Source organism: Haliotis rubra, unplaced genomic scaffold (genome assembly GCF_003918875.1).
Source record: "Haliotis rubra isolate DU_JTF1 unplaced genomic scaffold, ASM391887v1 Scf52, whole genome shotgun sequence".
NCBI lineage: Eukaryota > Metazoa > Mollusca > Gastropoda > Lepetellida > Haliotidae > Haliotis > Haliotis rubra.
In genome coordinates, this window is record NW_025767213.1 from 1898704 (window position 1) to 1912635 (window position 13932).

Genomic DNA, 13932 nt, shown 5'->3' on the forward strand with positions numbered 1-13932 from the left:
TACATATACCACACATTCAGTCATGGTAACCTGGCAACCTGTAAAGCATTGTTCAGAGTGAAACCATCCTGTATATTGTTGTTGGTATTTTTATGCTTCAATTGATGTATTTTTGCACAGAATGGCTACCCATAGTCCACTCCTATCAATTCAACCATTGGTTCATGACCAATAAATGTGTAAGGCATTTATAAAATACTTCTGAATATGTTTCACAAATTCCTTCCTCCTCAGTTCCAGTATTATAAAAAGGCACTGAGTTGTCTCCCCGAACCGGATACATCATTGGACATAGAGGCTGCAGTGAGAGTCAAGGTCAACCTCATTCTGGCAAGGTTAGCTTGATGTCATTTTGTAACTATTGATAACTGTTGATCTGTTGACTGTTGTGAAGCACATGATATAGATATTGATCTTGTCTGTTAGTTCAGATGTTGATCTTGTCTGTTAGTTCAGATGTTGATCTTGTCTGTTAGTTCAGATGTTGATCTGTTGACAGTTGTGAGGGGCATGGCACAGAGGGATCCATCTTGTCTGTTAGTTCAGATATTGATCTTGTCTGTTAGTTCAGATGTTGATCTTGTCTGTTAGTTCAGATGTTGATCTTGTCTGTTAGTTCAGATGTTGATCTGTTGACAGTTGTGAGGGGCATGACACAGAGGGAGCCATCTTGCCTGTTAGTTCAGATATTGATCTTGTCTGTTAGTTCAGATGTTGATCTGTTGACAGTTGTGAGGGGCATGACATCTTGTCTGTTAGTTCAGATTGCCAGTTGTGAGGGGCATGACACAGAGAGAGCCATCTTGTCTGTTAGTTCAGATATTGATCTTGTCTGTTAGTTCAGATGTTGATTTGTTGTCAGTTGTGAGGGGCATGACACAGAGGGAGCCATCTTGTCTGTTAGTTCAGATGTTGATCTGTTGACAGTTGTGAGGGGCATGACACAGAGAGAGACATCTTGTCTGTTAGTTCAGATATTGATCTTGTCTGTTAGTTCAGATGTTGATCTGTTGACAGTTGTAAGGGGCATGGCACAGAGGGATCCATCTTGTCTGTTAGTTCAGATATTGATTTGTTGACAGTTGTGAGGGGCATGACACAGAGGGAGCCATCTTGTCTGTTAGTTCAGGTGTTGATCTTGTCTGTTAGTTCAGATGTTGATTTGTTGACAGTTGTGAGGGGCATGACACAGAGGGAGCCATCTTGTCTGTTAGTTCAGATGTTGATTTGTTGACAGTTGTGAGGGGCATGGCACAGAGGGAGCCATCTTGTCTGTTAGTTCAGGTGTTGATCTTGTCTGTTAGTTCAGATGTTGATCTGTTGACAGTTGTGAGGGGCATGACACAGAGGGAGCCATCTTGTCTGTTAGTTCAGATGTTGATCTGTTGACAGTTGTGAGGGGCATGGCACAGAGGGAGCCATCTTGTCTGTTAGTTCAGATGTTGATCTGTTGACAGTTGTGAGGGGCATGACACAGAGGGAGCCATCTTGCCTGTTAGTTCAGATGTTGATCTGTTGTCAGTTGTGAGGGGCATGGCACAGAGGGAGCCATCTTGTCTGTTAGTTCAGATGTTGATTTGTTGACAGTTGTGAGGGGCATGACACAGAGGGAGCCATCTTGTCTGTTAGTTCAGATGTTGATCTGTTGACAGTTGTGAGGGGCATGGCACAGAGGGAGCCATCTTGTCTGTTAGTTCAGATATTGATTTGTTGACAGTTGTGAGGGGCATGGCACAGAGAGCCATCTTGTCTGTTAGTTCAGATGTTGATCTTGTCTGTTAGTTCAGGTGTTGATTTGTTGACAGTTGTGAGGGGCATGACACAGAGGGAGCCATCTTGTCTGTTAGTTCAGATGTTGATCTGTTGACAGTTGTGAGGGGCATGGCACAGAGGGAGCCATCTTGTCTGTTAGTTCAGATATTGATTTGTTGACAGTTGTGAGGGGCATGACACAGAGGGAGCCATCTTGTCTGTTAGTTCAGGTGTTGATCTTGTCTGTTAGTTCAGATGTTGATTTGTTTACAGTTGTGAGGGGCATGGCACAGAGGGAGCCATCTTGTCTGTTAGTTCAGATGTTGATCTGTTGACAGTTGTGAGGGGCATGGCACAGAGGGAGCCATCTTGTCTGTTAGTTCAGGTGTTGATCTTGTCTGTTAGTTCAGGTGTTGATTTGTTGACAGTTGTGAGGGGCATGACACAGAGGGAGCCATCTTGCCTGTTAGTTCAGATTTTGATTTGTTGACAGTTGTGAGGGGCATGACACAGAGGGAGCCATCTTGTCTGTTAGTTCAGATGTTGATCTGAGAGGAGCCATCTTGTCTGTTAGTTCAGGTGTTGATCTGTTGACAGTTGTGAGGGGCATGACACAGAGGAGCCATCTTGTCTTGTTGGTTCAGATGTTGATTTGTTGACAGTTGTGAGGGGGCATGGCACAGAGGAACCATCTTGTCTGTTAGTTCAGATGTTGATTTGTTGACAGTTGTGAGGGGCATGGCACAGAGGATGTTGATCTTGCCTGTTAGTTCTTGAACCATCTTGTCTGTTAGTTCAGATGCTGATTTGTTGACAGTTGTGAGGGGCATGACACAGGGAGCCATCTTGTCTGTTAGTTCAGATGTTGATCTGTTGACAGTTGTGAGGGCATGGCACAGAGAGGAGCCATCTTGTCTGTTAGTTCAGGTGTTGATCTGTTGACAGTTGTGAGGGGCATGACACAGAGGAGCCATCTTGTCTGTTAGTTCAGATATTGATTTGTTGACAGTTGTGAGGGGCATGGCACAGAGGGAGCCATCTTGTCTGTTAGTTCAGATATTGATCTTGTCTGTTAGTTCAGATGTTGATTTGTTGACAGTTGTGATGGGCATGACACAGAGGGAGCCATCTTGTCTGTTAGTTCAGATGTTGATCTGTTGACAGTTGTGAGGGGCATGACACAGAGGGAGCCATCTTGCCTGTTAGTTCAGATGTTGATCTGTTGTCAGTTGTGAGGGGCATGGCACAGAGAGAGCCATCTTGTCTGTTAGTTCAGATGTTGATTTGTTGACAGTTGTGAGGGGCATGACACAGAGGGAGCCATCTTGTCTGTTAGTTCAGATGTTGATTTGTTGACAGTTGTGAGGGGCATGGCACAGAGGGAGCTATCTTGTCTGTTAGTTCAGATATTGATTTGTTGACAGTTGTGAGGGGCATGGCACAGAGAGAGCCATCTTGTCTGTTAGTTCAGGTGTTGATCTTGTCTGTTAGTTCAGGTGTTGATTTGTTGACAGTTGTGAGGGGCATGACACAGAGGGAGCCATCTTGTCTGTTGGTTCAGATGTTGATCTGTTGACAGTTGTGAGGGGCATGACACAGAGAGAGCCATCTTGTCTGTTAGTTCAGATGTTGATCTGTTGACAGTTGTGAGGGGCATGACACAGAGAGAGCCATCTTGTCTGTTAGTTCAGATGTTGATCTGTTGACAGTTGTGAGGGGCATGGCACAGAGGGAGCTATCTTGTCTGTTAGTTCAGCTGTTGATTTGTTGACAGTTGTGAGAGGCATGACACAGAGGGAGCCATCTCTGTTAGTTCTGTTAGTTCGTTGATTTGTTGACAGTTGTTGAGCCATCTTGTCTGTTAGTTCAGATGTTGATTTGTTGACAGTTGTGAGGGGCATGGCACAGAGGGAGCCATCTTGTCTGTTAGTTCAGATATTGATCTTGTCTGTTAGTTCAGATGTTGATCTGTTGACAGTTGTGAGGGGCATGGCACAGAGGGATCCATCTTGTCTGTTAGTTCAGATATTGATTTGTTGACAGTTGTGAGGGGCATGACACAGAGGGAGCCATCTTGTCTGTTAGTTCAGGTGTTGATCTTGTCTGTTTGTTCAGATGTTGATCTGTTGACAGTTGTGAGGGGCATGACACAGAGGGAGCCATCTTGTCTGTTAGTTCAGGTGTTGATCTTGTCTGTTAGTTCAGATGTTGATCTGTTGACAGTTGTGAGGGGCATGACACAGAGGGAGCCATCTTGCCTGTTAGTTCAGATTTTGATTTGTTGACAGTTGTGAGGGGCATGACACAGAGGGAGCCATCTTGTCTGTTAGTTCAGATGTTGATTTGTTGACAGTTGTGAGGGGCATGACACGGAGAGAGCCATCTTGTCTGTTAGTTCACATGTTGATCTGTTGACAGTTGTGAGGGGCATGACACAGAGAGAGCCATCAAGCTCCTCCTGGAGCACCAGCAGTGGAAGACAGCCATCACCCTGATCAAGGAGCAGCCAGACAACTCCCAGTCCAGGGCGTGTCTCCTGTTCATCACCATGGCAGCACTAGCTCAGGTAGGTCTCAGATGATCTGTAAGTAATGTTTCCAGACTGGAAGTACATGGTTATATTTAAAAGCTTTAAGGAAATAGTGGAAAGCAGTTGAACACCTTATGATGAATCTGAGGCAATCCAGGCCCTCAGTACATGTAGTTACAGTAACACAGAGAGGAAGCTGAACTAGATGTCCATACTGGCTGCTTGTGATATCACACTGCTTATATGTTCAATAACATTGAGGTCTGGTGCCTGGCCACTCCATGTGGACAATGGCTTCTTGCTGTACATACATCAACAACCCTGGCATGATAAGGTCGTGTGTTATCATCCCTGAGGATGAAGTTCAGTCTGATTGTAGCCACATACAGTCCACATCCAGAATGTCATTCTTGCCACCATGCCCTACTGCAGGATGTATATCCAGACGAAGGTTTAAAGTGCCTTGTGCACATCATCACCATGACTTCATGTCACTGTTTGAGATCCTACAGGTGTCAGCCAGTCATTATGTACAGTATTTGTTTCCTTTAATGATATTTTGATATCATAATAGAATAACATCTAAAAGTATAGCACTATAATCCCAGTAGCCTCTATCACTATGACATGCCTAGTGATATGCTATCGTCTGCTACAGCCCACAAGTAGTCCAGCTTGGCAGTATGGCTGCCATAGACGCCTCTGTATGTCCTGCAGTAATAAATACTTGATTGAACTGAACACGACTTTATTACATCATCTAAGCGTCATTTTTGGCAGACCTTGTAGTAAATTTCCATTACATGAGAAATGCCTGTAAATATTATTTGGTGACAATATTTGTTACAGCAACAAGTCCTGTCAGAGTATGCTAAAGATATATTCTCCCTTGTGCCATCCTGTCAAAGGTAGGTCTGATGTGAAAATAGGACATATATGTTGTACAGTTGGATATAGGACTCCACTACAACATTAATCCAATTGTTAATATATTTGGTTCCTGCATATCTGTCTAATTGTGGATAGGTCTATCCTCACAGGCAACTATTTGTCCTCACAGGCAACTATTTGTCCTCACAGGCAGCTATTTGTGTCCTCATACACAGGTTGTAGGAAAAAAAGTCATGGAAAAAAGTCATAGATTTGGGTAGGAAAACAAGAGTCATCAGAAGATGACATATCCCCCCGGCCCCCACATCTTTGATAGAACAAATCATCTGACAGTTACTTAAAGTCAAGCTTGACTTTTTTTAAAACTAAGTCCAAATCATTTCAATGGAAATCATGAGAAATATAAATGCCAAAAATCTGTAAATAGCAAAAGGCACCATTTCAACATTTGCCTAATATATCTGCCAAATTCTGTTGAAAGATACTGAACGCTTTTCGAGTTGTGCACCGGAAACGAAGCCCACCCCTCCATTTTGAGACTAAGTCCGAATTATTTCCATGGAAACCGAGAAAATAATAAATCACAAAAATCTGCAAATAGCAAAAGGCACCACTTTGGGATCTGCCTCACATATCTGCCACGTTTTGCTGAAAGATATTTAGAAGTTTTCCAGTTGTGCTCCGGAAACGGAACCCACCCCTCCCTTTTGAGACTAAGTCCGAATCGTTTCCATTGAAACCAGAAAAAATAAAAATGACAAAAATCTGTAAATGGCAAAAGGCACCCCCTTAGGTTCTGTTTGATATTTCTACCAATTTTGGTTGAAAAATATTGAAAGGTTTTGGAGTTATGCTCTGGAAACAAAATGATTACGGATGGCTCGACGGACGAGGCTACGACTATATCCACCCGCATTACATGCCGTGGGGATAAAAAGTCATAAACTCAAAAAAGGGCAGTATTGATAATGTATTTATTTAACAAGTCATAACAATATTATCATCAACAGTACTACCACATTTGAACCTAACTTAACGTAAGATACATGACATCAGCTATTTGTGTCCTCATACACACAGCATATATCTATGTTCACAGGCAGCTATTTGTGTCCTCATACACACAGCATATATCTATGTTCACAGGCAGCTATTTGTGTCCTCATACACACAGCATATATCTATGTTCACAGGCAGCTATTTGTGTCCTCATACACACAGCATATATCTATGTTCACAGGCAGCTTCTTGTGTCCTCATACACACAGCATATATCTATGTTCACAGGCAGCTATTTGTGTCCTCATACACACAGCATATATCTATGTTCACAGGCAGCTATTTGTGTCCTCATACACACAGCATATATCTATGTTCACAGGCAGCTTCTTGTGTCCTCATACTCACAGCATATATCTATGTTCACAGGCAGCTATTTGTGTCCTCATACACACAGCATATATCTATGTTCACAGGCAGCTATTTGTGTCCTCATACACACAGCATATGTCTATGTTCACAGGCAGCTATGTGTGTCCTCATACCCACAGCATATGTCTATGTTTACAGGCAGCTATTTGTGTCCTCATACACACAGCATATATCTATGTTCACAGGCAGCTATGTGTGTCCTCATACCCACAGCATATGTCTATGTTCACAGGCAGCTATTTGTGTCCTCATACACACAGCATATATCTATGTTCACAGGCAGCTATTTGTGTCCTCATACACACAGCATATATCTATGTTCACAGGCAGCTATTTGTGTCCTCATACACACAGCATATATCTATGTTCACAGGCGTGCTTCTTGTGCTCATTTGTGTCCTCAGGCATACACACAGCATACATCTATGTTCACAGGCAGCTATTTGTGTCCTCATACACACAGCATATATCTATGTTCACAGGCAGCTATTTGTGTCCTCATCCTCACAGCATATATCTATGTTCACAGGCAGCTATTTGTGTCCTCATACACACAGCATATATCTATGTTCACAGGCAGCTATTTGTGTCCTCATACACACAGCATATATCTATGTTCACAGGCAGCTATTTGTGTCCTCATACACACAGCATATGTCTATGTTCACAGGCAGCTATTTGTGTCCTCATACACACAGCATATATCTATGTTCACAGGCAGCTATTTGTGTCCTGATACACACAGCATATATCTATGTTCACAGGCAGCTATGTCCTCATACACAGCATATATCTATGTTCACAGGCAGCTATTTGTCACAGCATTTGTCCCTCATACACACAGCAGCATATATCTATGTTCACAGGCAGCTATTTGTGTCCTCATACACACAGCATATATCTATGTTCACAGGCAGCTATTTGTGTCCTCATACACACAGCATATATCTATGTTCACAGGCAGCTATTTGTGTCCTCATACACACAGCATATATCTATGTTCATTGCAGGCAGCTATTTGTGTCCCTCATACACACAGCATATATCTATGTTCACAGGCAGCTATTTGTGTCCATACACACAGCATATATCTATGTTCACAGGCAGCTATTTGTGTCCTACACACAGCATATATCTATGTTCACAGGCAGCTATTTGTGTCCTCATACACACAGCATATCTATGTTCACAGCATTTATGTCCCTATACACACAGCATATGTCTATGTTCACAGGCAGCTATTTGTGTCCTCATACACACAGCATATATCTATGTTCAGTCCTCATACACACAGCATATGTCTATGTTCACAGGCAGCTATTTGTGTCCTCATACACACAGCATATATCTATGTTCACAGGCAGCTATTTGTGTCCTCATACACACAGCATATATCTATGTTCACAGGCAGCTATTTGTGTCCTCATACACACAGCATATATCTATGTTCACAGGCAGCTATTTGTGTCCTCATATATGTTCACAGCATATATCTATGTTCACAGGCAGCTATTTGTGTCCTCATACACACAGCATATGTCCATGTTCACAGGCAGCTATTTGTGTCCACAGCATACTATATGTTCACAGGCAGCTTCTTATGTCCTCATACACACAGCATATATATCTATGTTCACAGGCAGCTATTTGTGTCCTCATACACACAGCATATATCTATGCTCATGGGCATCCATTTGTGTATGAATTTTGAAAATAAACATTGTTTCCATTCTTTCCAGTTTTCTGACTTTCTCCGACATCATTGAGAAGCAGCCGGAAGTGAAACAAAGTCAGCTCACCATGTCTGCCTCTGCAGTGTTCTGCCAAGGACCACCAGACATTCCAGTTGGATCTATCAGACCAATCCTACAGCAGGTGCTGTCAGCAGACAACAAATGTTGACAGACAACTTGTTTCCTTGAAATAAAGAATTATGTGACTATCTTACAGAAATCACAGATTTAATACATAACTTGAGAGCAAATTACCAATATTTTTGGCCATGTTCGTGATATCATTCGATTGAAAAGTGTGATTTAAACGATCACTTCATTCTGTGTCATAACTTGTAAGTTTATTTATAATCACAAGTCCAAACAAATAAGATACACTGAGATTTGAAAATGTCTGATAGTCCTGTGCCAATGGTATTTGCATTGAATTATAAGCCTTCAAAGAAAGTATTCATATGGTTTCCATATAATTGTGAAGTCTGTTGTCATAGAATGAACAAATGTGTATTTTTTTCAGGGGAATTGTTCGACAGTGTTAAGCTGTCTTTGGGCAGAATGCAATATTTTTAAAAGATGTTCTTTTGAAATTAAAGTACCTTCTAATACCATTTGTTTGTTACAAATAATCCAGCATTGAGAATGAGGGTTGCTGCACGACCTCTTGTGCAATACTGCTTTATCTTCACTGTACCATAGGGGCATTACAGTGCTAACTGTGTCCCATAAAAGTCCTTTCCTTTTATAAATATTTTAACCATATCGGAATAAAACCTTCATCTTTAAGAAAGTGCCATGTCCAAATTGTTTCCTAGGAAATCAGGAAAAATAAAAATGCCAAAAATCTGCAAATAGCAAAAGGCACCACTTTGGGATCTGCCTCATATATCTGCCAAGTTTTGCTGAAAGATATTAAAACATTTTCGAGTTGTGCTCCAGACACATTGCAGGTCATATTGTTGAGTAAAATACTAGCAGTTCAATCCCAAGCCTTGTCATACCAAAAGAAGGGAAAGGATGACACTTGTTTTCTGTCTGGCGCTCAACATAACGGGGGCAACACGACTGGTTGTCTCCGAATCAGTCTAATGTGTCTGAGTGGGATATCAGGTGGTTGTCTCCGAGTCAGTCTAATGTGTCCGAGTGGGATATCAGGTGGTTGTCTCCGAGTCAGTCTAATGTGTCCGAGTGGGATATCAGGTGGTTGTCTCCGAGTCAGTCTAATGTGTCCGAGTTGGATATCAGGTGGTTGTCTCCAAGTCGGTCTAATATGTCTGAGTGAGATATCAGGTGGTTGTCTCCGAGTCAGTCTAATGTGTCTGAGTGGGATATCAGGTGGTTGTCTCTAAGTGGGATATCAGGTGGTTGTCTCTGAGTGGGATATCAGGTGGTTGTCTCCAAGTCAGTCTAATGAGTCTGAGTGGGATATCAGGTGGTTGTCTCTGAGTGGGATATCAGGTGGTTGTCTCTGAGTGGGATATCAGGTGGTTGTCTCCGAGTCAGTCTAATGTGTCTGAGTGGGATATATGTTACAGGGAATGTGTGAAACCAGTGATTTCACGTAATCCCTAAAGAAGTCAGTGATTTCATGAAATCCCTGTGACCCCCAGGGATTTCATGTATTCCCTAAAATTGCCAGGGATTTCTTGAAATTACTGAAATATGAGCACAGGGATTTCATGAAATCCCTGTAAGCCTTTATTGAAATAGAGAACACCGAATGTATAATGCGAGTACAGAGTATATGCTGATGAAATTCATTTGTTTGGACACTTCAGTAGCACTTTAAAACATTTACAACATATCGATTTACATTGGTTAGGACCACAATTACATTTCTGGAAACCCTGACCACCACAATTCGACTCGAAAATCACAGCAGTGGTTGAGGAACAGTTCTTTGTCCATTGTCACATCATTCATAGAGTGAAGACGCTGAGGACAAACATGAAATACGTGCTTTGAAAAATACCATTTCTTTCCCAAACCCATATCCCAAAGCTCTTCTTCAACAGCGGGATGATGTATGTTCCAAGTTATTTCTATGAATGGCCTAGTCTGTTTAAACTTAAAATGCCTTTTTTCAATAAAGAAAACAAAACTTTTGAAAAACCGTGCTAAATTTTTAAATGCTATATCACAGAAAAATGTTGAGCCATTCCGTACAGAATTATGAGAGACTTGTGCCACAATATACAGAGTATAATATATGAATATTAAAAATGCAATAATAAGGGTACAAATTACATTAAGAAGATATATACAAATTTGAAGTACGCTTTTTAAGAATATTAAGGCAGGTTTTGACGGATAAAAACGATACACCTAGACAAGCTAGCCAGATTTTAAAAAGTTGCAATCGCTCATCAGCAATAAAACATGACACTCATCTTCAATAAAATCTTTACTTTAAAAGCAAATTCTTTCAGTTTCGATTCTAAGCGGCGTTACCACACATGTAAACCAAGCTAGTGCTTTTCTCATAGAGCGAGACATATTACAATTAACATAAAAATCACTGCAAAAATCCAACTACAGTACGTGTGTAACTTATTACCTCCCCTACCAGTTAAACCACCAACTTGTAAAAGGTCCTGTTTCCATATAAAAACGAAATCGCTAAAAACAACCTCTGTAACTTTTAAAACTACCAAAGGAATATTGATACACAACGTTGATATCCTTATATCAACATCCAACGACAAAGTATTAATCATGACAATAAGATGCACTAGCAAGTGTGATGCCGCGATAAGAAAATTAACTTGGTACCCCGACTCAAGGTATTAATTAGCAAACGTGTCATCGGTAAATTGTCAAAGTTTTCAACTCAAATGAGACTCGACAGTAAAGTTTTAAGCTACAAACATTATTTTAACACATTCACTGATATCCTAACAGGGAATGTGTGTAATGGAACATCATGAAAATCAGTAATTTCACGAAATCCCTAGAACTTTTAGGGAATACATGAAATCCCTGGGAGTCACAGTGATTTCACGAAATCACTGAATCTTTTAGGTATTACGTGAAATCCCTGGTTTCACACATTCCCTGTAACATATACAAGGTATGGTATCTCAATGGGCTCACACTATCATTACTGTTGAATCAGACTGGTACAAGCAGTCACACATTTGCACATGTCTATATCCATCGGATAAATGATGACAGCTCACACAGCAAACACAGGTCAGTTGAGATTGGACATTGAGGACAAAACTCTTGTACTGCAGTAGACACATTTATTGTACAAAAATAAACTATGAAATGTTAAAAATATTTTGCATTTCCAAAACACAAAAACAACATATACTATCATTGAAAGATGGAATTCATATCAACTGTCAATTTTATGATTAAAAGGAAAATATAGAAACATTGAAAACTGAAATAACAACCATATAACTACCATATGTTAACTCCTCAGCAGGCACCAGGACAAACTTAGGACATATACTACTGTAACTACATCAATAGAGGTTTTACCTTTAGCCAGGAATAGCTGTTATATTTTAATAAATGATCACTTTTGAAATGACGGACATCAAGTAACACGGGATCAAGCAACAACCTCAACTTAACAGTACCACATCCTTACAAAAACAAATACTTTTTCCACATTAAACTATATAAATTTTATTTAAAAAATCCAAGTGAACCAAATTTACATTCCATTTTTACAGCACTTCAGTGATAACGCTCCACTTACATATATTAATCCAGTTATTGCTGGAACCATCCATGAAACATGTCTTATTGGCCTCATCATTACATAAATGCATATAACCTGTCTGGTTGGACAAGTTAATAATCTTCCCAGAAAGAGTGAACACTGTCTTCCAAGTAACACATGTAAAATTTGTGACATGGTTGATCTTAGTGTTGGGAATCTGAAACGACTATCGATTATAATCGAATATATACATTTTTAATGTTATCAACAATTTTAAGGGTTTTTCCAGTTTTTTCTAATTAACAATATATTTTCATGTGTAAATTTTACATTCTACAAACAAATTATTCTGTTTATTTATACAACAAATATTATCAGTATATCTCATTTATTCAGACAGTTTACAGTAATATTTACCGTAGTGATGAATACGAAACTATGAATATAATGCGTATAGCTTTTCACTGTTGAGCGCATGTTTGTTCGTGAATATTCGTCAAATTTAATGGTTAGTTTGCTTCATTAAAGTGTAATACTTAAACAAAATTGTGATTAATGGAAAATATGGGTTTTTTTACAATCGAAAATTATTTTCAATCCTTCTTTCTATCGATTTCTGATCATCGGAACACCACTAGAAACCAAAGTGGACTGACCTAACACCTGAAGTGAATGGTCAATGTTGTTAAGGGCAACGTTTATTAGGACATCATTTAGTTCAACAAAATGTCACACATATCAGGTAAAATGTTCGAGTAGTCTGATCACTCAACCAGCACAAATATCACTCAATGTGTGCATCAAGCTTTTGAAGTTAAAGTTTTGTTTTTTGCTCTCAAGAGGCATAACTGTATATTATATTAGTCAGTCAACGTTCACACTTCAGACAGTTATTAATTTTTAAATTACAGCATAATTGCTCACATTTTTATCCCCCCGGCATGTAATGCAGGGGGATGTAGTCGACACCTCATCCATCAATCCGTAATCATTTTGTTTCCGGAGCATAACTAAAAAAATGTTCAATATTTTTCAACAAACCATAACTTGGTAGATATATCAAAGAGAACCTACAGTGGTGTCTTTTGCTATTTACAGATTTTTGCCATTTTTATTTTTCTTGGTTTCTATGGAAACGATTTGGACTTACTCTCAAAAGGGGTGACCATCATTTCCGGAGCACAACTCGAAAACCGTTCAATATCTTTCTTCAAGACTTGGTAGATATATCAAACATAAGCAAAAGTGGTGCCTTTTGCTATTTACAGATTTTTGCCATTTTTATTTTACTTGGTTTGGATTCGGACTTAGTCTCAAAAGGTATGGGTGGGCTTCCTTTCCGGAGCTCAACTCAAAAACTTCTTAATATATGTCAGCAAAACTTGGCAGATATGTGAGGCAGATCCCAAAGTGCTTTTGCTATTTACAGATTTTTGTCATTTTTATTTTTCTTGGTTTCCATGGAAATGTTTGGACATAGTCTCAAAAGAGAGGGGTGAGCTTCATTTCCGGAGCACAACTCAGAAACCGATCAATATCTTTCTGCAAGACTTGGTAGATATATCAAACAGAACCTAAAGTGGTGCCTTTTGCTATTTGCAGATTTTTAGCATTTTTATTTTTCCGGCTTCCATGGAAACGATTCAGACAGCCTCAAAAAGAAAGGGTGGGTTTCGTTCTGGATCACAACTTGAAAACCGTTCAATATCTTCTACAAGACTTGACAGATATATCAAACAGATCTTAAAGTATTGCCTTTTGCTATTTGCAGATTTTTGGCATTTTTATTTTTCATGATTTCCATGGAAACAATTTGGACCTAGTCACAAAAAATCAAGTTGGACTTTAAGTAATTGTCAGTTGATTTGTTCTTTCAAATTTATGGGGGCCTGGGGGGGATTTGTCATCTTGTGATGACTCTT

The 13932-nt window shown here is 39.9% G+C and overlaps 1 protein-coding gene across 1 annotated transcript in view; it reads left to right on the forward strand.

The window, feature by feature from the left end:
* Positions 1 to 8945, forward strand: part of LOC124292529 — a 30107-nt gene extending 21162 nt beyond the window's left edge. The window contains exons 16-19 of the mRNA XM_046729648.1: positions 235 to 335; positions 4171 to 4318; positions 5132 to 5190; positions 8344 to 8945. Of these exons, the coding sequence (XP_046585604.1) occupies positions 235 to 335; positions 4171 to 4318; positions 5132 to 5190; positions 8344 to 8506 (471 nt within the window). The 3' untranslated portion in view covers positions 8507 to 8945. The remainder of the gene's footprint in view (positions 1 to 234; positions 336 to 4170; positions 4319 to 5131; positions 5191 to 8343) is intronic.
* Positions 8946 to 13932: the final 4987 nt, after the last annotated feature.